Genomic DNA, 24,946 nt, shown 5'->3' with positions numbered 1-24,946 from the left:
ACAAGCAAACAAATGAATCTTTATTACAGCCAAAGATCAGAGATAAAAGGCATAACTGAAAACAGCTAAAAATCATTAAATAAAAGTAGAATAATACAGGCAATTGTAATAGTTGAAATGGAAGTATGTTACAACTACCGGAGACCTTTCACCAATTAATGCCTAATTTTCATAGCTGCTACGCAGTATTTTGCTACGATTTGAGTTATAAACAGCTCTAAGAGCATATAAGTATTGTCATATTGCCTAGGGTACTGATGTGAAAGAGGCAGGATATAGACATTAGGGTTAGGGTTAGGGAATCTCTATAGATGGTACAATAAAATAACACATGTTGGATTGTTTCAACATCTCCAGTTCCACATGGGCAAACATGTTTTTCAAATGAGATTTTAAAGTATCTTTCCTGTAATAATGCTGAAGGCAAAATATTATGTCTTGCTTGAAAGGTTGATAGTGAACATTTGGATTTTCAAACGCTTTTGACAATATTCCCCATTAAAGGCTCTGAGTAAACTTAGCAGTTATGGAATAAGGCAATCTGCCCTTTTATGAATTGCTAAATGGTTAAAAAAAAAAGTTAAATGAAGGCATAAATGGGCAATTTTCTCAATAGAGATTATTAAGATGTAGAGTCTCTGGAAGATCTGTATTCAGAATGGTACTTAAATTATCTTGACTTGGGGTAAGCAGTGAGCTGACCAAATTTGCAGACAATATGAAACTCTTAAGGTTGGTAAAAAAAACAAAGCTTACTGAAGGGCTCCAGAGGAACCTCTTTAAACTGGGTGAATGGTCAACCAATTGATAATGCAACTTAAAGTGATGCACATTGGGGCAAAACACCCTAACTTCACATATATGCTGATGGAGTCTAAGCTGTCTGAAGAAGACCTTAGGGTCGTAATGGACAGCTCAATGAATATGTTGAGTAAGTGTACAGCAGCTATTCTATGCATTAGGAAAGGGAATGAAAATAAAAATGCTAACATTGTAATGTCCTCATACAAACCTATGGTATGTCTGCATTTGGAATACTTTACTTATCTTTTATTGATTTATAGTCAAAGACCAAAGAAATATAGTAATAACAAAAACACAATATAATGCACTATAAAAGGCAATATAATGAAGGAAGATTGGAGAAAATGATCTAGTAGAGTTGAGATTGTCCATATAACCCTTTAAAATAAAAGTTCGACCTCAAACCTTCTAATGGCCATAACAATCAAGATGAATGCCAACACTGTAATGCCCTTATGTAAATCAATGGCATTTCTATATCTGGAATACTCTGTACAGTTCTGGTTACCACATTTGAAAAAATATATAATAGAGGTGGAAAAAATGCAGAACAGAGTGACCAAAATGTTGGGGTGTCATCTTCCCTATGAGAATAGTCTTAGAATGTTTGGGGCCATAGCTTAGAAAAAAGGTGACTGGGGTAGGGACATAATCAAGGTGATAAAATCATGCATAGCATGGAAAAAGTAGACAAGTATTTCTCTCTCCTTCAGATCAGGACCAGGGCCCATCCAAATGAAGATATCTGAAGGAAATCTAGAAAGAGAAAGTTCTTCATACAGTTCATAATTAACTTATGGAATTTATTACCACAAATGTGGAGAAGGCCTTTAAACTGGATGGCTTTAAAAGGAGACTTGAGACAGGTTTGTCGAGGGCTATTGATATTGAGGACTCAGTGTTTCTTTTGAGATGGGGACAGAATGACTCTGAATACTAGTTACAGGACAACACCATGTGAGAAGGATATTGATTCTGTCTCTTGCCTGCAAGCATCTAAGAGGCATCTTGTTGGCCACTGTGAGAAATAAAATGGACTAAGATCACACACCATGTGATAAATTCCATATAGTTGAACATATATTTATTTTTAAAATGTTGGTTGAAATGATTTGCATTACAAGTGATGAAGAGACATCCCCTTCAAAATGAAAAAATGCTTCTGCATAAGCATAAACTTAAAAACACCTGAAGTCTAACTTTAAGTAGCTTTCCAGATCACCATCCGCTTAAGAAATATTACCCAGATTGCACTGAATTTACACTCTTGATTTTTATTTTGACATTCATGTTTTTGTTTCTGCCAGTTTTTTAAAACTCATCTAAAGACTTTTAGTAACCCTAAAAAACAAATTTTGCAGAAATACAATGGGACCTTTTATTAATGTTATTAAAATAATCTTAAAGGAAACGTGGGGATTCTTACTAATTCACAGCCTAATGCTTCTCTAATTCATGGTTTTTAAAAGTTTCTGGGACTGATTCAGGGCTGCCATGAAATAAATCTGCTGGGCTTCTCTGCCATTACGTGATATGGGCTAAATTATAATGGTATGTATGGACTGAAATACACGTTTTTTGGAAAATCATATGAAATATTAACAATATAAGGCCCTTTGCTGACAGGTAACATGTAATGAAATGTTTGAGCGGAATGAAAGCAAACATCTCTCCAGGTATAATGAATCGTTTGTTTCCCAAAGGGAAAGCAAACGTCCGTCCCCAATGTCGCGCAGCCAAAAAGTTATATTCGGTCAAAATGAAATCCGAACTTCAAAACGCTTCCGCGCCTGCGCAGCTACCGCGCCGAGCTCCAGCTTCCCGCACCGCCCTCGCCCAGCGCCGTGGCCACGCCCACGCTCCGCCGTCTCTCCGGAGCTTGCAAATCAGAGGGAGGAAGGGCTGGTTTGACGCGCTTGTCTCAGCGGCTCCGGCGGGAAGCGCCCCTCTCCCGCCTTTCGCGCTGCGTGCTCCGCTGCTGCGGCGGCTGGATACGCAGAGGCGCTCCGGGGGAGGCTGCGGGGGCGGCCCTGTTCCTGACCCTCCGGCGTCCAGGCAAATGTCTGAAGGAGGCTCTGAGAGAAGCTCTGCTTTGGTTGTTAAAAATCGGGACAGAGGTAAGTCGCTCCCCACCTAAACTCCCTCTACAAACCCTGGAATAATAATCTGGCCTATTTGATTTTGGACTTAATGTGCTGTGCGGACCTACACGTTGTGGCTTGTTCAGCAGACTATGACTTAAAAGTAATAATGGCTGGACCTGATTTGTAAAACTAGTCACTGTGTGGATGCACCCTGCCATATTCTGCCTGCTTTTTCCTCTCAAATGTCCCCATGCTTCCTCTTGTTTCTCATTTAATGACACAGCTGCATCCAACTAAGAGAAACTGTACTGGCAATGTAGGACAAAACACACGAGAGAAGGGAAGGGATACCCAAGCATACAGCTTGTCCATATTTTATTAAATCATCCATTCTAGTTATTAATCATATTTTACAATCTGTCAATAATTGAAGTTCTGCAAGAACTTCATACTTTGGTGCTCATCAGAACTATCTCTTTAGGCTGATAATAGGAGTTACTGTAGCATCTACCTCTAGATAAGGAATATGATTGTAGTATCAGTATAAGCAAAGTTGCTGATAGGGTTGTTAAATGTTAAAGTGAAAAATAAACATTTAACATTATGTTAAATTTTATACTGGTTTTCCAGGTGGAATGGATTCATCTTCATCAAGAAAATTTCTAGACGTAGATGTGAAGATAACTAATATATACTACGATCCAAAAGATGTCCTTGTAAAATTTCAAGGCCAATATAACACAGACTGTGAGTTTGATTATCACATACTGCAAAGAGAAATACAGCAAGTACCCAAAGTGAGAGACCCTGTTGCTGTTGGTGAGTTCTGTTTAGCTGAAGACTCAGATTGTGGAGAATGGTACAGAGGAAGAGTAATACAAAAAAGCCATGACATCTATGAAGTATTTTTTGTGGACAATGGGAAAATACTGACAGTGCATGAAACTCACCTTGCATCTCCCATTGATGAATTATTTCAGCTTCCTCCAAAGATAGTTTGTGGGATTTTTGCAAACGTGCTTCCAATTGAAGAAAAATGGACTGCCAAAGCTTTTAATTACTTTTTATCCTTGATAGGCTTGCAGATTAAAGGTCATATACAAGCTGTTCTGCCACACCAAACATTTCTTCTTGAGGTGCCCAAAATTGCTAATGATATGGTTGAATTCAGACTAGGAAAACTAGTTGATGTAGATACTTTCCATCTTATTGTTGAAATGTTAACTGAATTTCCACATGAATCCCATTGTAAACAAATGCCAGATTTACTGCAACAGAAATATACAAGGCCAGGTTCTCTATTTTGCGGTGCTGGTATTCAACCAGATATTCAACCAATTCTAAGTAAACTTCAACCAATTTTGTCTATTGGTGCTGTAGAGAAAGTAAAAATATCAGTAGCAGTTAGTCCCAGTAAATTTTATTGCCAGTTACTTCGACAACAGGTACAGCTGGATAAATTCACAACAGACATGTCTTCCTATTATGAAACTATTAGCAAAGTAAAACTTCCATCTCGTGACAATCTTGGAGTCCTTTGTGCAGCTAGACGAAAAAATGGTCAGTGGCAGAGAGGAGTAATACAACAGCTACTTTTTGATAACAAAGTGAAGATTTGGTTTATGGATTTTGGCAACTATGAAGCTGTGCCTTCTGAGTGTATTTTGAAGCTTCAACCAGAATTTATTTCAGTACCTATGTTTTCATTTCCTTGTGCTCTATCATGTCTTAGTGATCAGGATGGAACAGTGAGACATGCTCAGCTAGAAGAATTCAAGGAAGCTCTATTAACACAACAGGTTATTTCGGCCCACATAGATCTGTTCAATGGTAATGAACACTTATATTATGTTACATTACGTAAATGTGCATTCACACTGACAAGTGAATATCTATCTTGGGAAAATGATGTGGTTCCAAAACACTACCCTTTGTATAACACGGAAGTCTCTTGCACAGATGGGAATGTACAAAATTCTAGTGTGAACTCTGTCTTGGCTGAGAATGTTTACAATACTGCTCAACAATCAAGTCATTCTTTTAATCAAAAGGATACTCATTTACTCTGCTCCCCTTTAACAATCCCTTGCAAAAGAGCCGAAATGAAAATAGATTCAGTCTGTGTTGCTTTTGCAGTTTATGTTTTGAATCCATCAAATTTTTGGGTGCAAACAAATGATTTGTTAGATGAGTTTGAAGCCTTAATGAAGAAAGTTGCAGATGTTTATGATAGAAATGAAGTGAATGATAACATTCTAGAAAACCCAGAGCCTGGAAGGCTATGTTGTGCACGGTATAGCAAGGATATGCATTTTTATAGGGCTGTCGTTAGACAAGTAGTAGACAATAACATTGATGTTTATTTTTTGGATTTTGGGAACACTGAAACAGTGCCACTGTTTGATGTGAGGATTTTGCTTCCAGAGTTTCAGGAATTACCAGCTTTAGCCATGTTCTGTACACTTGCTAATGCATTTCCAATTGAAGGTATATGGATTAAAAAAGAAACAGATTTCTTTAAAACAGTTGTGGTTGGCAAACCAATCACTCTGCATGTTATTGCAAAACAAAAGGACAATTACATTGTCAATGTGCAGTGTATGAATGGCTCCAAGCAAAGTGATGTTCTCAGGCTTATGGTTCAGGCTGGATGTGCAGAATACTGGGAGGTAAAACAAGATCCATTTTTGAAAATTGTAAGTTCTCAAGTACACTGCTCAAAAAAAAGCAAAAATACAAAAAAACAAAGTGAAACAGTTAAACAGAACAATAAAGTACTGATACCTAAAAATACTGGTCACAATAAAAAGCTGCTGAATACTCATGTTGTGACAAAAGACAATGCTAGGATTTTCCCAATGTGGAAAAGCATACTTTCCAATAAATATGGGAAAATGTTTTGTAAAACAGATAGAGTAGAATGCTATAAAGAGTACAGATTTAAACCAGGTTCTGTATTTGATGTTGTATGTTGTCATATTATTTCACCAGGCAACTTTTCATGTCAGATACAAAACAAGCTACCCAAGCTAAATAATATGATGGAACAACTTCAGAATTTTTACAACACTCAGAAAAGGCCATATGAAAGTGGAAAGCTTGCCTGTGTTGTGAAATATTCTACAGATGGAAAGTGGTACAGAGCTGTTGTACTGAGACATGTATCCAAAACTGAAACTGATGTAATGTTTGTAGACTATGGTAACAAGGAAAGAGTTTTGGCGAAAGATCTTCAGGATATTCATCCAAACTTCCTGATTTTGGAACGTCAGGCATTCAGATGTTGTCTTAATAGTGTCACTGAATCCTTAATATTTGACCCCTATGATTGGACTGCTGAGATATGCAGTGATTTTAGAAGGTTTGTTTCATCTTCCAATGGACAACTGATTTGTTCAATTTGTGCCCTGCTTTTTAAGACTCCCAACTATTTATGTTACATTGTTGATTTGAAGACTCCGTTTACTAGTTTAAGGCAATTTCTCTTTGGAAGTGGCCATGCACAAATTTACTCTTTTGAATGTGCAAGATCTCTTATAACATCATTTTCTCTGTGTAGCTTTTATTATTCATCTTTTAATATGGAAATTGGAAATGAAGAGGAAGTATATGTAACCTATATATATAGCCCTACAAAATTCTATTGCCAATTAAGTAGAAATGGAGATGAGAGAGACAAAATATTTAAAAATATTTCAGAAATTAGCCAAAAAACAAGTCATGCAATCCAAATAAATGCTCACAGTTTATGCATAGCAAAATATCTTGAGGATGGCTTCTTCTACAGAGCTTTAGCATCTCCTATGGAGTCATCAGATTACTGGCCAGTATATTTTGTGGACTTTGGAAATAAACAATTGGTAGCAAAAGAGGAACTGGTTCCTATTCCAAATAATGCTTCAGAATTAATGTTCACACCAATGCAAGCTATCAAGTGTTATCTGTCAGATCTAAAAGATGTTGAAATTCCGTCTGAAATAAAAGTGTGGTTTGAAAAAAATTATTTGGGAAAGGAGTTGAAAGCAGTAATAGTATCTAAAGAATCTGATGGGCAGTTTGGTATGGAGTTGTATGATGGAGAACTACAAATAAATGGAAAGATTAAAGATTTACTAAAGCATATCAAATGTGATCTGAACCCAAAGGATATAAAAAAGGATTTTAAAAAGTGTGTTGGAAATAAACATATGGCATATAAAATAAGGTTGGATATAGATGAAACAGAAATTAAAAGTAAAGAAGTTGGGTGGAAAACTGAAGCAGACAAAGTTTCTTGGAATCAAAATGATAAGTTTCATATTAAATATGGAAACAAAATAGTAATTAATCAACAGAAGCAGGGCAGTAGACCTGCAAAGTTTCCATCAACTTTGGAAAATGCAGAGTCTGTTTTGGAAAACGTTTTGAGACAAAGATATAGAAGTACTTACAAAGAATCCAATACTGACACTATTGATCACCCTAGTGTGCAGTCAAAGATTAAAGATAACAGGACTGGATTACATATGCTGAAATTAAATAGTTTAGGACAGGAAAAAAGCAACAAGACTAAACGAAAGTACGCAAATCTTCCCCAAGTTGATATTCATATAAATTCTAAAGTTTGGGGTTATATTTCTTATATAGCTAATCTTTCAAGTTTCTATGTTCATCGTTCAGAGGATGAAAATAAAATTGTGCAGCTTGCTGGAGAACTGAATGGCGGAATGCTTATAGAGCCAGAAATAGATGCCGAACTTGAGAAAGATGATGTTGTTTTAGCAGAGTATGAAGGTGATTGTTGCCTATACAGAGCTTTAGTTAGAGAAGTCATAGCCGATATGTTTTTTGAAGTAGAGTTTATTGACTATGGTAACACAGCAACTGTGAATTCAAAAAAAATCTACAAAATAAAAAAGTGTTTCCTCAACGTACCAAGACTCAGCATACATTGCTTCCTTAGTAAAGCAAAGTATTTGTCTTCAGATAAAAACTGGAGTACTAATATGGATGCTTACTTTATCAGTCAAGTAATTAATCAGCCAGTCATGATTGAGTTTCTACAACAGTATGACCAACAGTGGGAGGTTGATATAATTTGTCATGGAATATCTATGACTGATGAATTAATGGAGAGGGGAATCCATTTAGGTTTACAGAACATACTTACATTAAACTTTGACCGCAACACGAAACAGCTCCCAATAATAGATTCAGAAACTGATAGTAATGATCCAGATAAATCAGAAAGTCAAACTTTGTGTGGAACCTTTAAAATCAGACCTGCTAAAATTGACTGCCAAAATATAAAGCCTGGACAGTTAGAAATAGCTGAAATTGGTCATATTTCAAGAAATGGGAACTTCTATGTGAAGTTAATTAAGGATGCACAAACAATCCTCAATTTAAATGTATTGGTTGCCCAAGAGGTAGAAAAAAAGTGCTTTATTACACTGGAAAAGATTAAAGAAGGGTTAGAATGTTTGGCAAGATCAAATGAAACCTTGAAATGGTATCGATCTGAAGTTATTAAAAAATATGTGAAGGAGGAATGTATGTTGGTTCTTTTTGTGGATGTGGGAAAATATGAAATAGTGTCACTACATGATACACATGTGCTGAGTGAAAAAATAAAGTGTATTCCCAGGAATGCAGTGCTTTGTAAATGGATTTGGTTTGGAAATCTAAGAGGTTTGTCTTTTGAGAGAATGATGGAGGAGATAAAATATTGTGAGATAAAGATTTTATTTTTGAGATACTTAGAATCTGCTTTTATTTGGGAAGTAGATATTTTAATAGATGGAATTTTATTTTTGGAATATTGTCATCAAATATCTTACCAAACAAAGTTAGAGAGACATAGCTTACCAAAAATTGTTAATGTAAGCAAATCACTTGATCTCCCAGTCAGGTCAAATTCAATTCCATGGGTACAATTTCAGAAGAATAAGCACTATCCTGGGTTTGTCACTTCAGCCATCGATCCTTCAAACTTCTGTATCCAGTTAGAAGACTCATTTAAAACTCTGAGAACATTGTTCAAACTGCTCTCTGATCTTCCAGAAAACCTCCCAACTATGCCACAAGAATGTGTAGTTCCTGGTGCCAGCTGCTTAATAAAAAATGGACCCAATGAAAAATGGGACAGAGTTGAAGTTTCTGAAGTGCTCAAAGACTCCAATACATTAATACTTACTTTTATTGATGATGGGTTATCAGCTCCCATTCCCATCTCTGATATCCTTAAGCTGAAGGTTATCCCAGAAAAGCTGGCTAATTTGCCACGATTAACCTATCCTTGCTCATTGTTTGGAGTAACACCTGCTGATGGAAAACACTGGAATGATGAAGCCAAACTTAAAATTCAAGAATTTCTTGGTAGACAAGGTCTCACATTCCAATACAAGCAGCCTCATTGTGGACTGAAGCTAGAAGTAGATGTTTTTTGTGAGCAAAACAATGCAGCAGATGTATTGGTTGCTTCTGGTTGTGCCTTGTATTATAAAACTGCATCCTTTGGATCAACTAGTTGTGCTGAGCTTCATCTATCGAATTTACATACTATTTGTGATCCACTCCAGATCTGCAGTGAGAAGAACTCTGAAGCACAGTTTGCCTTAAATAAAAATAAGAAAGATCCACAGAATTCAATTTTTCAATTGAAGTGTGTTGATTGCAAAAATTTAAAGGAGAACAGCTCAAAGAAATTACATCGTAAGAAAAAAAGCTGCCAGGAGACTTTTTTGCACAGCAGTAGAAGAAATTATGGAAACCTGCATAAGAGTGATGAGAAATTATTTAACCAATGTTGCGGCAGAGAACAACTCAATGAAATGTATTCTACAAACATACCAAAAGCTGATCACAAGTTGCTTTTTGGCTCCAAGAGTGCTCAGATCCAGATTCGTGAAGAAAACTGAACATTATTCACATGAAAGGTCAGTTTTAAATGACACTTAAAACAACTATATAAAATTATTTTATTATTTGCTTTATATATAATAGGAAGGGTAGATTGGACTTCCCTTTAAGGCTGGGAGCAAAAGAGTCATGCATCTAATTCCCATGCATAAACTGCCATACTGCAAGTTTGGCAACTACATATATTACATTCCACATATAATGCAGTGTGGGATGCATCAAATCTATATGGGGTTGCCCAGCATGGATGGGTGTAGAAACAATCCGCCACAATATGATTATCTATAGACGGGCTTTAGGGCTTATTATGAAGCAGACTATTTGGTCCTCTTGGGGGACTGTCTGCCAGGAATTCGACAGCAGACTAATGTTCTCAGTTGTTCTGCCGAGCATCTTGGCAGGTTTCAACCAGAATCTCATTCAGAATTGCTTTCAGGTGTGGAACACTATTTTATAATGGGTTAAGTTCTTAGAAATATGATTTCAAAAGGTGTTAGAGAGTCCTATTGGATGCTGTGGCCACTGGAAACTGCTCGGAAACATCCACAGTATTTGGGTTTGGTGCCACCAGTATGCTGATGACATCAGCTTTTTTACTTCTTTCCCGCCTAAATCCAAGGAAACTATTCGCTTCACTTCTGAAGTTAGTAATAGACTGAATGACTGCAAACTTATAGAAGCACGACCCAGATCAGACACTAATGTTCTTGATTAGTTGAAAGAGTTATAGAATATGGAATTCAGTCAGATGCTCATTTCGTTGGTGTCCAAGAATGCATTGGCATGGCTTGGGCACTTGATTTAGGCTCACTTGAAGGAAAATGGCTTCTTAAAAGGCTAGAGGGCATTTTCACTTAGAAATATTGAGCTTTTTTCTATATGCATGCATATGTGTGCGTGTATGTGTATGTATGTATATATGTGTGTCTGTGTGTATACATACATACATTCTATATAGATTTATGGAATAATATACATTCTACATACATTTAAATCTTCCTCATTCTCCTTTTCTATGAATGTATCCAGTCCTCTTGCCATCATTTGGCCACATTAAGATTTCGGCCTTTCCCAAGCCAGTGCCCCCATATGTGTTGAATTTCAATTCCATTACGTCCTGCAGAGCAAATGCACTAACTTGAGGAAAGCTCTATAGTCCATGTAGACATGACTCTGTATAGTTCTCTTGAGTTTGTAGCCCAGTAGACACTTTATCCATTCATCTCATTGCAGAAGCATAGACTGTCCTTTAGAAACCAGAACTAAAGAATTACAGGTCAATGAAAGTTGATAGATAGATAGATAGATAGATAGATAGATAGATAGATAGATAGATAGATAGATAGATAGATAGATAGACGGACAGACTTTATTCAAAATTTAGAAGGTAAAAATTTTTTAAATAACTCTGTAAAAAGGCAGATATGACTTTACAATAAACCTGGGCAAACTATTATGTTATGTATATTTTCTTCCTAATATATCTGTTTGCATTTTTTAGGTTAAAATCTGAGATGATGGATTTTTACAACTGAGAACAAGTAATGGACAACAGATCAACATTCATTTGAAAAGTAATGCAATAAAAGTATGCAGAACATATTCATTTATAAATTTATAATTTATCTGTCACAGAAGTCCAGACCAGAACCCCATAACTCTTAAAAAGTGTAATAGGTTCATTAGTGTTTGGTTTGGTTCCCCTCCTCCTCTGTCATGCACATATAGTTTCATGCTTTTCAAAAACCTTCTCTACTGTAATTGATTTAGCATTGGGACAATGACAAAATGGAAAAGGAAATATTTTTAGTATGATTTTCAGCAAAATTAATCTGATATCTTCCTGGACAAAGACCATCTCGCAGCTTGTACTAAATTTTTATTGTGTTGTTAAAGTCTGTACTTATATGTAATAATCATTTGGAATTTTGTCTAAATTCAAAATATGATTAGAAACTATTGGGGGGGGGGTTATTGAAATGCAATGCAATGTATCCCAAGAGACAGCTCCTGTATTTTGGCCATTGCTCATGTTGGAAAAAAAATGCAGAAATGTGAAAAACAAGAATTCCTTGTTCTATATGTTGCTAGGTTTTGTGGGGTGAGTCATACAGTTGTATCGATTGTGTACCTGCCAAATCCTGTTGATTTATTTTTACCTGCCGAAAGCTTGAATTTAAACAAATATAATAGGAAAAGAATCTCAATGATTTCAATTGACCATTTCAGTGTAACTACATTTTAATAAAATACAGATTTAGCTATGGACTCCCATAAATCTTGGCTATTCCAGTGTTCTTCTGCAATGCTCTGTTTTGCTTACTAGAACAAAAAGTCTCCATCTAAACTGCAGAATATATTTTGATGTAGGTCATATATTAAGACAGTTGTAAGTCATGGACATTTCATTAATTATAGGGAAGTTTAATACTGAATTGATTTTTACCAATTCTTGCCTGTTTGCAAGAACTGTAATTTAATAGTTTAAATCTGTTTTCTTTTGTTATACTTGCTTAGTAACTTGTGCATTCACATAGGAGAAAATGAGTGACAGGTAAATAGAAATCATGATTTAAAACCCAGTTAAATCTTATCCGTGCACTAGGATGCTTGGAAGTTGTACATATTTTTATTGCAGCTTGTACTGTGTTGAGCCCCAGTAGTGAGGATTTTTCCAATTTTGCTTAGAGGGAAAAGCTACTGTATGTTGAAAGGTGAACACTCTCCTGACAGCTTGATCGTTTCTGTTAGTTTCAACACATTTCAACAGTTCTAAACTTTACATTTTGAAACACCTAAGTTGATATAACTAAACGCATTTGTGTAAGACTTAAATGGCTTAAAAGTGCTACCAGACAAACCAAAGCCTCCAGTTGGCCATAGGGCTTGTTGGGAGTAACAGTGAAACATTTATTCTTGTAACAGGCAAGAACAACAGGAGTTATAGTTTTTTAATATCCATATGAACCCAAATGGGGTGCTTATGTAAACTCAAATTAGTTCAAAAAGACTTAGCATTTTATGTAAAATTATTGATAAGTACTGGTGAGAAAACATATCTTCTGGTTATATAGTGTAAACGTGAGCTTTCTTGCTGAGTGCACTGAAAAAAGGTGTGTTTGAATATTTAATGGTATTCATAAAGTATATTTTTCTTTAAATAAAATAATATTCTTTAACTCCAATGATGTAAAATTCTTATTAAGCAGCAATAAACTGGTGGTACAAATTTAATACAGCTACAGTAAAGCTGTAGGAAAAGCTGTATTTGTCTGATGCTTTCTCATGCCAGCCTTTAGTTGGCGGAAGCTTTCATGGGAGGAAGAGAGAGAGAGAAAGAGAGAGAGAATATTAAAGATATATTTCTGAAATCAATGAGATTTTATTTTTACATGAGGCATTAAGGCAGGATTCTTTTCAGGTGCCGAGCACCATTGTGCAATTTCCCCTCCCCTCACTCAATTCACCCTAAATCCTAGGAGATTTTGGCTTTTTTAAAAAAACATTAAAGGTTGAGGGCCCATAGATGCCATGGCTTTGAGGAGCATGTTACTGACCTTCATATTATAAAATAGAGATGGAAGGGAGGTGTTACCAAGTCAGGTAGTCCTTAATGTAAAATAAGCTATGTTACTGCTTATGTTACTGTTGCTGTTCTTGGTATTATTTCAACACTGAGCACAATATGCAGTTGGCCTTGGCTATTTTGCCATGAAGACATAAAGTGTATGTTTTATTGATGTGCATGTCCCTGCAAGAGTGCAAATGTGAGTCTATAGTCAGTTGCATAGACTTCAAGGTGCAATTTAAAACTCACATCCTTTTTTTCTGTTTATCAAACCTAAAGTGATTTTCAGAACAATAATAAAAATAAAAGATACCAAAAATTAGTGAATACAACAACAGCAAGGAAACCAAATATAGGAATAATAATAATTCCTTTCCAAGAGCAAAAGTTTAATAGCAAGTCATATTAATAGGCAGTAGTAAGATCAACTGAAATCTGTGGTACAAATATTATGAAAGAATTAGATTTAGCACCCTAACCAGGAAGAACACCATGAAAGGGGATAGGAATCCTCTTTGGGGATGGCATTCCAGGGAGGTGCACCATTATCGAAATGACTGCATTCCTGCTGGATGCAAACTTCAGGTGCATCTGGAGCAAGCCCTCGGATGTTGAGTCAAAGCAGATATGGAAAATAGCATACAAAAACTTAGCTAGAAGTAATGCCAGAATGTGTATTATCTATGTGGGTAGATCTTAAAGAACATGGAGGTTGGGGTCCATGTTTAAGGTACATAATAGCAATTTGTTAAGTTCTAGGAAACAACCTGAGGAACCTTTTTACTTCTTCCTGTAGCAGAAGTAGAAGAAACTAGGCTAACAATCTAAATTAGCTCCTCACATAAGTACAGCACAGAATAGTGAGAAGCAAAATGGCTAATACTTGGTAGAACTCTTGTAGAATAAACCTTTACATCTGACTGGCTGCAGTTTGAAATGTTAGCAATGTGAGCATGACTAGTTGGCCTGAGTCAAGCCTTCGTCAAAGACTGGTGAGTCTTAAAATGTGGGCCAGGTTAGCGTGTACCTCTTTTCTGTTACAAAAGGGTGATGGGGATTTGTTTTGAGCCCAATATATTGTATAGTACAACTCCTGGCACTCAAGCCGTTTTAGATTACTTGAATGGCTGGAAGCTGCTGTTACCCATAAAAGCAAATGCCTCTATGTGACTCACTTAACTTGATTCACTGTTGGGTAGTTCTATTACAGACGTTTCTTCCCAGCTTGCTTTTCTAGAGATTGAGACTTTAAATGTGAAACCAGGCAGTTGTAGCCCTAGAGGAACTAATTTGAACTGCCCAGGTCTGATACAACCTTTCTTCCACATGGCAAGTAATTTTTAACTCCTGCAATGTTTTCCGCTCTTTACTATTGAGGACATTTAAGATACTAGATACTCCCAGCAAGAGTCTTTGTATGTGAGGGTGTAGCGTTAGTGATTCAACTTCTTCCTAACAGCAGCATCTTTTACTCTTCCTGGCTGGAGGAAGGATATTTGAAGGAAGACTTTACAAAAACTATGCTCATTGTTTGATAGAATATTTTAGTCTCCAAATGTAGCAAAATCTTTTACTGTTGCTACAATCATATATTATTAGAGAAGTTAAGTAAAGGAAGGCTAAGACTTCTTAAATACTTATTTTAAAATAAATAACCATTAATGTTTTTAAGATAACAGACATAGCTATAAGTATGATGCCAGAATCATGTTGTAATACTCTGCCAAAAGATGAACAGGTATGGATTAGATTTTCCCAGGATTCCCTTCTTTGGCATTCTAGAAGATTAAAATAAAACCTGGTAATCTCTTGGGGAACCAGTGCAAAATTATGCATAAGCTTTCATTCTTGGTTTACAATACGCTCAAGGTGAATGACTTGTCTTCGGTAATCAATAAAATGTAAGATATCTGAATATATGCAAATACCTTAGATAACTTCCTGTGCTTCAGTCAACCAAGCAGACTTGTTTGATTTATGAACATGGGTATTGTGGTTTATTCAGCAAATCATGCTTAAAACATACCACGGTCCAACATATGTACGATGCTCCCCAGTTGAAGATATCTTGCTCTGATGATATGTATAATTGGCTACCTAAAACTCGGTCATGAAGGCAGGTGTCCCAAGAGACTTGGGATTCTGTTCTAAGACCCTAGTTCTTATTTAATCCCTTCACTTAGACCAAGCATGTATGAAGTCTTTTTGAGTTTACACCAATATCCTGTACAATGAGTGTTCCTTCAGATTTTGCACAAATCCTAGTAGTGCTAGGCAACAGGCCACTGGTGAAGGATACTGGGGTTTTAGCATAGTAACATCTAAAGAGACACAGATTACACACCCATAACTTGCAGTCACCCAGAACCTCAGTTGATCAATGTATAAAAACGTTCTGTTATACTGATCTATAATTCTTGCAGGATCTATGTACCATGTGGTTCATTTCTCATAATCCCTTCCTGACACAATTCATGCTGAGTCTGCAGGTGTCCCTCATAGAGTTGTGGGGAACGTGTTACAGGTTCTTTTTTGGAGGCCTTTTAAAGATATGTGCAGACACAAAAGGATTTATCTCTTGAGATTCAGTTCAGATCTCTGCTTGATTGTTCACTGCTGGATACCTACTGATTGTCTACAGCTATGTCTGCTTGGTTCTGTCACAGGTACTGTAGCTGACTTTAGCCTCCAGGCAGCTCCCGCTTTGCTTTTTCTTCCAGTCAAGATACTCCTGTAGCCTCCAGATGTCTTCCTCCATCTCCAACTTTCTCTGTGTCCAAATCTTCAACAGTGTGTGCAGTTCCTATACCCACATTTTCTGGGCTTTCTGATCAGGTTTTATTTTCCAGCCAGGTAGATCTAAGGGTGAGGTCCTTTTTAAGAAAAGAGGGAGTGAAGCCTTCAGATGAGCTGGGAGACTCCAGGCTACCAGTCTTGGCAGGCACAGCTATGCCAGGCCATACTTGGCACCCTTAGTAAGTGTGTTAGAGAGGGGCTTGGCTGTGTCAGGCACAACTTCCTCCTGCAGTTCATTACAGTAGCCTCTGTTGCTCCCTATGCTTTAGTGAAAGGGAAGGAGTCTGCTGTCCTCAACTCTCTATCAACCCAGGGATTGGGCTGAAGCTTCTTGTGGGGAGAGTGAATATTGGGCTGCACCACTCCAATACCTCCCTCAATTCTGAGACAGCATTTTGGGCTTCAAGGGGGAAGAACATCTGTATCTGTGGCTGGGGTGAGCTATGCCACCTCTTGAATGTATGGCATCAGTAACACTTTGGGGAGAGAGGGATGTTAGCAGCCAGTTCCCTGAGGCTTCTATAGCTCTGGATAAAGCTGTTAAATTTGAGGGTGGGGGGAGTGCCCTCCCAGGCTACGCAGTGCCTGTTTGAGCCCTCAACTATTTCTGAAGGCCTCCATGCCAGGAAGAGCATGGACAGCAGCCATGTTGCCACTCCACACTAACATGTCCGGTGTCCCCCTCTTTTCCACAGATTATGCCTTACAGTTGGAGGAAGTGTCAAGATTGTTACAGATTACTAACTAACTTTAAGTGCAGTAGTTTGCATTTCCTGGGATCAGTTGAAAAAGAACAACAACAACAACAAAGGGCTTTTTGCTAATGCTCCAATAAGTCCTGTAGCCCCTCCATTGCCTCTGTTACCAGGTAACTGTCTTCCAGTCAGATCCAAGAATCAGCAAACTAAACACTATTTCTGTGGTTAGGAAATGCCCTCCTAAACCATGAAGCTCACACTACTGCTAACGTGTATCTTTCACAATGCCTTGTTATGGATATAGGCCTCCAGGTCCAACTGGCGTCTTACCGTATGTATGCTACAGCTGACTCTGGACATTTGCTATACATGGCAAACCTGTACAAGGTGGATGTGCTTTGACCTGACAAGATAAAGGCTCACAGAAATCACCAATTTTCTGTGTTTGGGAATGGAAGTCATGGGATACAATGAGTGTGAAAAACGTAACCTCATTTGGATGCTGGTGAGATGTACACAGAGCCACCAGGTGGAGACCTTGCATTAATTTTCATAAATAGGAGCAAGCAAAAAAGAACAGCCTTCCATGAAAAATAACTGTGAAAATGTTTGGCAGTTCTTGCAGTGGAAAATTATGCAGAATACTTACTTTCATGGTATAATTTGCATATGTGCGCTGCTTTAGACATATGTTGCCACTGAAACTTGAATAAAGGGTTGTTTTGTTGCTTTAGTAAATGTACCAGGATGAGTCTGTTCAGGTAGTTAGTGTATAACACAAGCACACAGCTTTTACTGTCGTGTTGCATAAGGATCCAGACTTCTTCCTCAGTGAAGTACTCCTGTATGAGACATTATGGCTAAATTGATGTTGCTTTTGTATTTTTTGTCCAGCATAGTGTCTCCTTCAATTAGCCTTAATGGAGAATTCATAAGTCGTCAACAATCTCTTGCAAGACATTTGCTTTCCCTCTTTTTTCCTTCTATTTTTGCCATTTTGGGCGGATTCTCCCCTCCCCCCGTTTTTTTAAAATGCAAGAATGGCACCCAGGCTTGCCTGTTGGAACCACATTTCTTCAAGGATCCCAGAGCAAGTAGTTCTAGGAAGGCCACTTTTGTCTCTGATGAAACTTTTTGAACAAGGAAATGTTATATGATACATGCTGCCTTGCTCCTGAAGCTGACGCATCTTGATCCACGCATGACTTGCCCTGATGTTTTGATTGTAACATCTAAACATTATGTTGTGGTTCATTATCCTGAGCTATCCTGATTTATAGTGAAAAGGATGGATATAAATGTAATAAACAAGCACACACACGTTTTAATTCATTTCATAACCAGAATTGTGCAGATCATCTTTATGTGCCAGATAATAGTACTAACAGTGAATGCTTTATGAAAACAGGAGGAAATTCTTAACTCTACATCTACTTTGTGTCTAGTGGTGTAAATAAATATAATAGAGATGTGTAGAATTATCCTGCAGTTCTGCTTTAATTGCTGTAGCCTTCTCAAACCTGGCATTTCCCAGTCAGTTCTGCTACTAAAGTAGGTGCTGTTGTTCTAATCTGTAAAATTTTGATCTACCCACCTTCTTACTGTTTAACAAAATGGCTGTAGAGCAAATTTCATATAATGTGAGATAAAAACAGTAGGTGGATCTAGACTTAGCCATAAATCCACTGAAACAAATAGGACTTAAGTTTACTAACTCAGGGCCATTGACTTCAGTCAGTCAAGGTTTAGGTTAAACGTAACTAAATTTTCTGCCAAAATATCACACATAACTTGCAAGGTTTTTCAAGGACTTAAAGCGCATGTGTAATTATGCATATCTTACAAAGTCTTCGGATGGTATTTGATTGCTGTAACTTTATGTAATGATTGAACAATGATGTTAAGCCCACAGATGTCAAGTGCACAATAATAAGTAATTCTACTGTTGTTATTTAAAATAAAATTGGAGGTGTTGAAATTGGAATTATACATCCAATCAGAGTTGTTATTTCTATTTGATGAATGGCTGGTTTGCCCTAAGCTTCTGATCTATTAAAGCTGAGTATTTCCACAATTGTTCCTCTGCCTGTAGATACTGCTGCAAAGAAGATTAGAAGCTTTATTACTTAAACAGAAAACTCTGAAATAATACAAGGGGGGAAAGATAAGTCTGTGAACAACAAAAGGCAAATTTGCATGGACTTATTTTAACACGTTTGACCTACAGCTTAAACAATTTAAAAAACATAAACCAGGACACTTAATTGTTGAAAGCAATAATCTTGAAGTTAACTCGTGGAAAACTTTTTGTTCCCCTAAGCTCCCTTCCCAATTATATTTTTAATTAAATTTAATAATTGTAAGGCTGTGTTGGCCAATTGTCCACTGTGAAGCCCTCTTCATTAAAGGTTATGGATCATAATCTACTGTGCTGGTCCATGGGTGGGGGGAAAGAGTAGGACATACCACTTTCAAATGTCGTGTGAAGAGGCATGTCCCAGGTTTTGGGGTCTTGCAATAAATGAATGTAAAAAAAAAAAACCCAGTCCTGAGGAAGCTGTGGCCATAGTACATATTTCTGACATGCCTCTTTAATAAAATCTGCACTGATCTGCTAGTTTTTGTAGTTCAGCAGCTTCTGGAGGGCCACAGATTCCTGATCCCTTTCAGCTCTGTTAATGAATAATGGTGTTTCTTTCACTTTATCACTTCAGCTAGCAACAGTCTGGAGGGGAAACAACCCTCTCCAATACCTCTGCTTTGTGTCTTTCTGCTGGGCTGTAAATTCCTGCTTTTTATTTTTCCCAGGGCCACCGGCACAGACAGGAAGGGCCGTTTAGCAACAACAGAAAGGGGGTTGCTTTCCAAGCCTTGCAGATCCTGTCTTCTCATTGCTGCCCGTTAACCCTAAAGGAAATATTCCAGTGTTATTGAAAACACTAAAAAGAAACACAAAATAACAACTAGCAAAATGTGTTAGTAAATGGTGTACAAATAAAAATAAATCAAAGCCTCTCTTCCTGCATAGCGCAATCAACACACTGCACATATCAACTGATGCCCCCTAGATAAGCTCACTATCCAGTTCTCTTTGACATCTCCTGAAATTGTTGCAATATAAAGACTGCAGGCCTAGGCACATAAACCAGTCCACTGATTTATTCTTGGAGTAAGCATGTATAGAAATGAGTGATTGCTTTTCAAATGTATACCATATTTCATATGCTGAGAAACTTTAAAGAAAAGCAATGAAAGAGAAATATTCTGCTTTGCCCCACTAAGCAAAAAAAAAAAAAAAAAAGGTTTGTATAACAGTGAAGATAGTCCTCACTTAGCGACCACAATTGGGACTGGCAAGTCCGTTGCTAAGCACTGCGGTTGCTAAGCGAAACATCACATGACTGCAACAGACTTAGGACCTTAAGCGAATCACCATGGTCATTGAAAGTGAGACATCACATGACTGTGACTTCCAATTTTACTGCTGGCCTTGCCATTGACTGCTTGTTGCAAGCCAGTTGCAAAGCACACAAATGGTGATCATGTGACTGCAAGATTCTGGAATGGGTGTAAATGCCCACCAGTTGTGAAGTGCCCAAATGTCAATTATGTGACCATGGGGCCACTGCACAGGTTCTAAATCCGAGGACTGGTTGTAAACTTACTTTTTCAGCACTGTCGTAACTTCGAACAGTCACTAAACAGCACAGTCAGTAAGTGAGGACTATCTGTATTTATATTTGGAGAATTTATTAAGGTTCCAGTTCAGAATACACCAAGAAAAGAATCACCATTTAGAGAAGCTCAGTTTTGGTTTTCTTTGTAACTGATGATTTACTGCTTGGCTATGAGATCAATCACCTGATTCAATACTATCCAAATGAAGAATGTAGATCTGGATTTTTTAGATTGCAGAGACCAAGTTTTCCAGTTCCAAAGTCTGGCCTTACTATCCATTTTAATTAGCTTATGATTAACCTCCAAATACAATAGGAAAGGATACCTTTAAGATCTAGTAGAAAGGCTGAGCTCAGAACTAAATTTAGATTATATCATTATGCTGGAAGGGTAAATTAATGTAATAGCAGAATATGTGTGAAAAAAAAATGCATATCACCATGGAGAAACTGTTCTCTTGTTCCCCATGGATGAACATAATGGCCTGGTTCATGCATTATACTAAGCTATAATTTGCTTTTGTTTGTTGTATTACACAAACAATTGCTTAGCAGGATGTACGAACAGAGTCCATCCCTTTTCACTATTTCTAATGTGGGACTAATAAAATGGGATGGAGAGATGAAGGAGGGATGAGCTATGCAACAGAGAAGAAACAACTGAATTGAAGCTGGGATTCATCAGGAATCCTATTTATTTTGGTGTGTAATTAGTCCACTTTTTCCCCATTGTGCAGCTTGAGTATCTCTTGTTTTAATTAAGGTTAAGGGAATCATGTTATAACCTTGCCAGATAGTGGCTATAAGAGCTGATTTTCTTTTTCAGTTATCTAAATCATACATGCTTTAGCTTAGTCCTCCCTAGAGTTATGTCAGCTGCCTCCACCCATTGTTCACCTAGTATGCTATCATATATGTATAGGCTATACATCATATAGTGTATCTGCTGTGAGCTGATATTCACAATCCACTCCACAGGACAGAGGTTTATTCCTTAGCTTACAAAGCAACAACCCAAGTCTGCATGATACAGCAGTTGTAGGATGTTACATATATATACCTGTTCTCCAAGACTTGGTTATTTCAATTTCCAATCTGCACAGCACATCATTTATTCTAGTTAAATTAGATGTATTCCTATACCCAGCTACGAATGTAACAGAAACTACCCAAATTTCATTTCATGGTGTTCTAGTTTCAGACATAGCCAGCACTTTTGTACAGCTTGTCAGTGGATCCTTGTAAAATGGCAGGGGTTGTGTCAGAACTGTCTTGTTCTTGAATAGTAGATGTCCAGAGACAATTATGTTTCCACACTGACAGCTTGGTATCTTGGATATCTTTCCCTTAGTCCCTGGAAAGAAATGAAAAGATTTCACAAAGTTGCTGAAGATGCCAGTTTCCAGGAAAGCTAAGCTGTGCGCTTTATGTTAAATTGGCCCAGTGCTGTAACAGGCAAGCTGGTGGCTCCTTAGCTGCTAGTCGGGGGGGATTGCGCAGTCACCCCGGGGCTAAGAGCAGTGGAACAGAGCCCCTGGGAAGCGCCAGAGACGTATCATAATACTCTTTGTTTATGGGAACTCTCAGGTAGAACGGAGCTTTTTACTACAAAGGTTATACCATTAAAACATCTGACGCTGGCGATCTAGAGGGACAGGGAGCCCATTATGTGTAAGCTCACACAGTATACAAAATCCAGGTTAACTGGATAGTGTTCAGTGCTCCCTAGAGCTATTCCTCTTGATATGTTGGCATAAAGATTAGCATGCTGCAGAGGCTCTTCATCGTGTTTTATCTCTCTCATCCAGTTCCTCTAGTCAGCTAGATAGTAGGAGGCATCACGCTTCTTTCAAGCGTGCTCATCTGTTGCTGATGCTGCTAAAGTTTGATGACATGGTAAAAAATGAAGTTGAGTGGAAGGGGAGAGCAGCCTCTTGAGTGGGCTGGAGAAGCTCCAGGGCCAAATGAGAATGAAAGTTAGGTGGAGTTGCTTTCCAGTTTAAAGGGTCTTTTCCAAGATTTATGCACTTTTAGAGTGACTGGATTTATGCAGATAAAACCTCAGTGTCTGATGTGAAACTGATGCTAAGACATTTTTGGAGCAGAAACTGAGCCTTGATACTTTAAACAGAAAAATAGTGGATTTAAAAGCCTTGGTGACTGAATTGCATGAAACAAGAAATGCTTATCTTGAAAATTCTGACCAATAACATGCCACAGATGTAGAAATAGCCTTGGAAATCCAGAAAGTTCCTCCGAATGCAGTGATCGGTTTAGAGGGTTTATGTCCCAGTTTCAGAACATTCTGTATAATGCGGGGCAAGATCAGTCCATAGCAGTCTTAATGGATAATTTTATGTGAAATTTCCATACTGCAACTGCAGTATAAGCTTAAATATGAAGCTGTTTATTGTGTCATGTTCATTCTGGACAAAATCTCAGTCCTGTCGTGAGATTTTTGAGAGTTACAGTATAGGAACAAATTCTGCAAGTGATATCTCTGGAACAGAATGCAAAAGATTAATGATTTTTGCAGAACTCCACAAATCGTTCAGAAGTGGAAACTACTCAGTAAAGCTTGGTTGGCAGCTAAAGAAAATCTTATAAATAGAATAGGATTTAACAAATTTCTAGTGATTTTTTGTTTGTCCCTGGATTCTAGTATGAAGAAGCCTTTTGATCCAGAGGCTGCAGCCAAGTTTGTTGTTTTGGGGTCATCTGAAATAAAGAATAGTGATCTAAATATTGTGTTGTATTGTGTTGTACTGTACTGTACTGTACTATACTAAATTTTCTATCTTTTAGGGGGATGGGAGGTATTACTATACTGTAACTTAAGTATGTCTCATCCAGAAATCCCCGTAGTTTTAGTTTCTTTCTCATTTAGTTCCTTGGGGGGGGGGGTTTGTATTTTTTTCTTTTGATTAGCCCCCCTCCTTTTTTTTTTAATGTAGTTTTTATTTTGTGACCTGTTACATTTTTCTTTTAGTTCTTCAAAACGTTTGGCTCAGTTAACTGATTGTTTTTCTTCTTTTTCCTTTAACCTATGAAAATGTTTGTTTATGATGATCTTACGGAATGTAGAAGACCTTAGATGACCTTCTAAGACGAGACAGATACTTACTGAACTGGGCAAGTGAAATGCTGAGATTGTTTATTTTACAAGAAACTTATATTCCTCCCCATGAAAAGTCTTCCTATTTAGAAGATAGGCTGGTCAAATTCAAACTCTGCTATGGATGCAATAACTTTGAATAATAAGCATTCAAAATTTATAGTGGAACAAGAAATAAGTAAGCGAGATACCTTTAAAAAAATACTGATGATTAAAAGTTTTAATAATCATATTGCATTTATCAATTACTATGGTCATATTAAAGATCATCCAGATGTTTTACATAGGTGTACTGGATATTTTTTTACTTTACCCCTGAATCAGATAATTATGGCTTGAGATTTTAATCACGTTAGGTCGTAATGCTGTTCCAGCTAAATTTATTTCTTGTACATGGAAAGTGCTACAAGCTTATATGCTGGAGTTTAATTTGGTAGATATATGGTGACTTAAATCCTTCACAGCGAGAATATACCGTTTTTTAACACCACATAAGACTTGTATTGAATTTATTAGTTTTTAGTGTCTTGATCTTTAGTTGAATGGATAGTTAAATGTAATATAGGTTCTACTGCAACAGCTAATCATGTTCCAGTAATACCCTCAATTAACATAAGCAAAAATTGTCCATTTTTAAAAATAGTATTTAAATACTCATTATTAAAGAAACCAGATTTGGGGGATTTCCCCCCCTATAAATACAATTTTAATAATGGTTTAGGGTTCTTTTAAGGAATATATTCATGGTTATGCTATTGGATATGCCAAGGACTTTTTCAGGTCAGGAAACCTGTACATTTTTTAAAGGGGGTGGGGCTTTTGAACATCGGCTGACCAGTCCCTCCCTTTCTGCTTTCAAGAAAGCTATGGATGCCCCTGAAGATCAGCTTTGAGGCAGGGGCAGATGGCTGTGTGTGTTCGCTGTTCTTTCCTCATTCAGTTTCTTTTTTCCCCCTTAGTTCCTTGCAGAGAGTTGGGGACAAAGGGGAAAAAAACCTATCCACAAAGGACTAAGGGGGGAAAAAAAATCTCTCTGCAAGAGACTATAGGGTGGGGGTTTTTTTTGGTGGGGGGAGTTCCCTAGTATCAGAACCCATTCAAGTCCTTGTGGAACCCTAGGGTTGTTTAGAACCCAGTTTGAAAAAACCCAACATATGCTTTATGGAAAAGGAATAGAAAACTAAGAAGAAAATTTGGAAAATAAAGTAAAGGGATTTTTGAATACATGTGCATAATTCCTGCACTGAAATTATAGAAAGCTTTTATGTCTGCTAAACAGGATCTTAATTCCCTTCATGCCCTGA

General features: G+C 37.3%; 1 protein-coding gene across 1 annotated transcript; it reads left to right on the top strand.

The window, feature by feature from the left end:
• The first annotated feature begins 2,704 nt into the window (after nt 1-2,704).
• TDRD15 (tudor domain containing 15) lies at nt 2,705-12,911 on the top strand. Its single transcript, XM_025170040.2, has 3 exons — nt 2,705-2,921; nt 3,519-9,805; nt 11,290-12,911. Exons 1-2 carry the CDS (start codon nt 2,864-2,866, stop codon nt 9,785-9,787), a joined length of 6,327 nt encoding a protein of 2,108 aa, XP_025025808.2. The 5' UTR covers nt 2,705-2,863; the 3' UTR covers nt 9,788-9,805; nt 11,290-12,911.
• Nucleotides 12,912-24,946: the final 12,035 nt, after the last annotated feature.

Source organism: Python bivittatus, unplaced genomic scaffold (assembly GCF_059951505.1).
Source record: "Python bivittatus isolate LINGU-HERP-01145 unplaced genomic scaffold, Pbiv_v1 ctg000020_np1212, whole genome shotgun sequence".
NCBI lineage: Eukaryota > Metazoa > Chordata > Lepidosauria > Squamata > Pythonidae > Python > Python bivittatus.
This window is presented reverse-complemented; position numbering and strand designations above follow the sequence as displayed.

Bases quoted from the DNA above. Each gene is read 5' to 3' on its own strand.
- TDRD15 (XM_025170040.2), top strand. From the start codon at position 2,864: ATGTCTGAAGGAGGCTCTGAGAGAAGCTCTGCTTTGGTTGTTAAAAAT. The intron at 2,922-3,518 runs GTAAGTCGCTCC...CTGGTTTTCCAG, and splicing joins TGTTAAAAATCGGGACAGAG to GTGGAATGGATTCATCTTCA.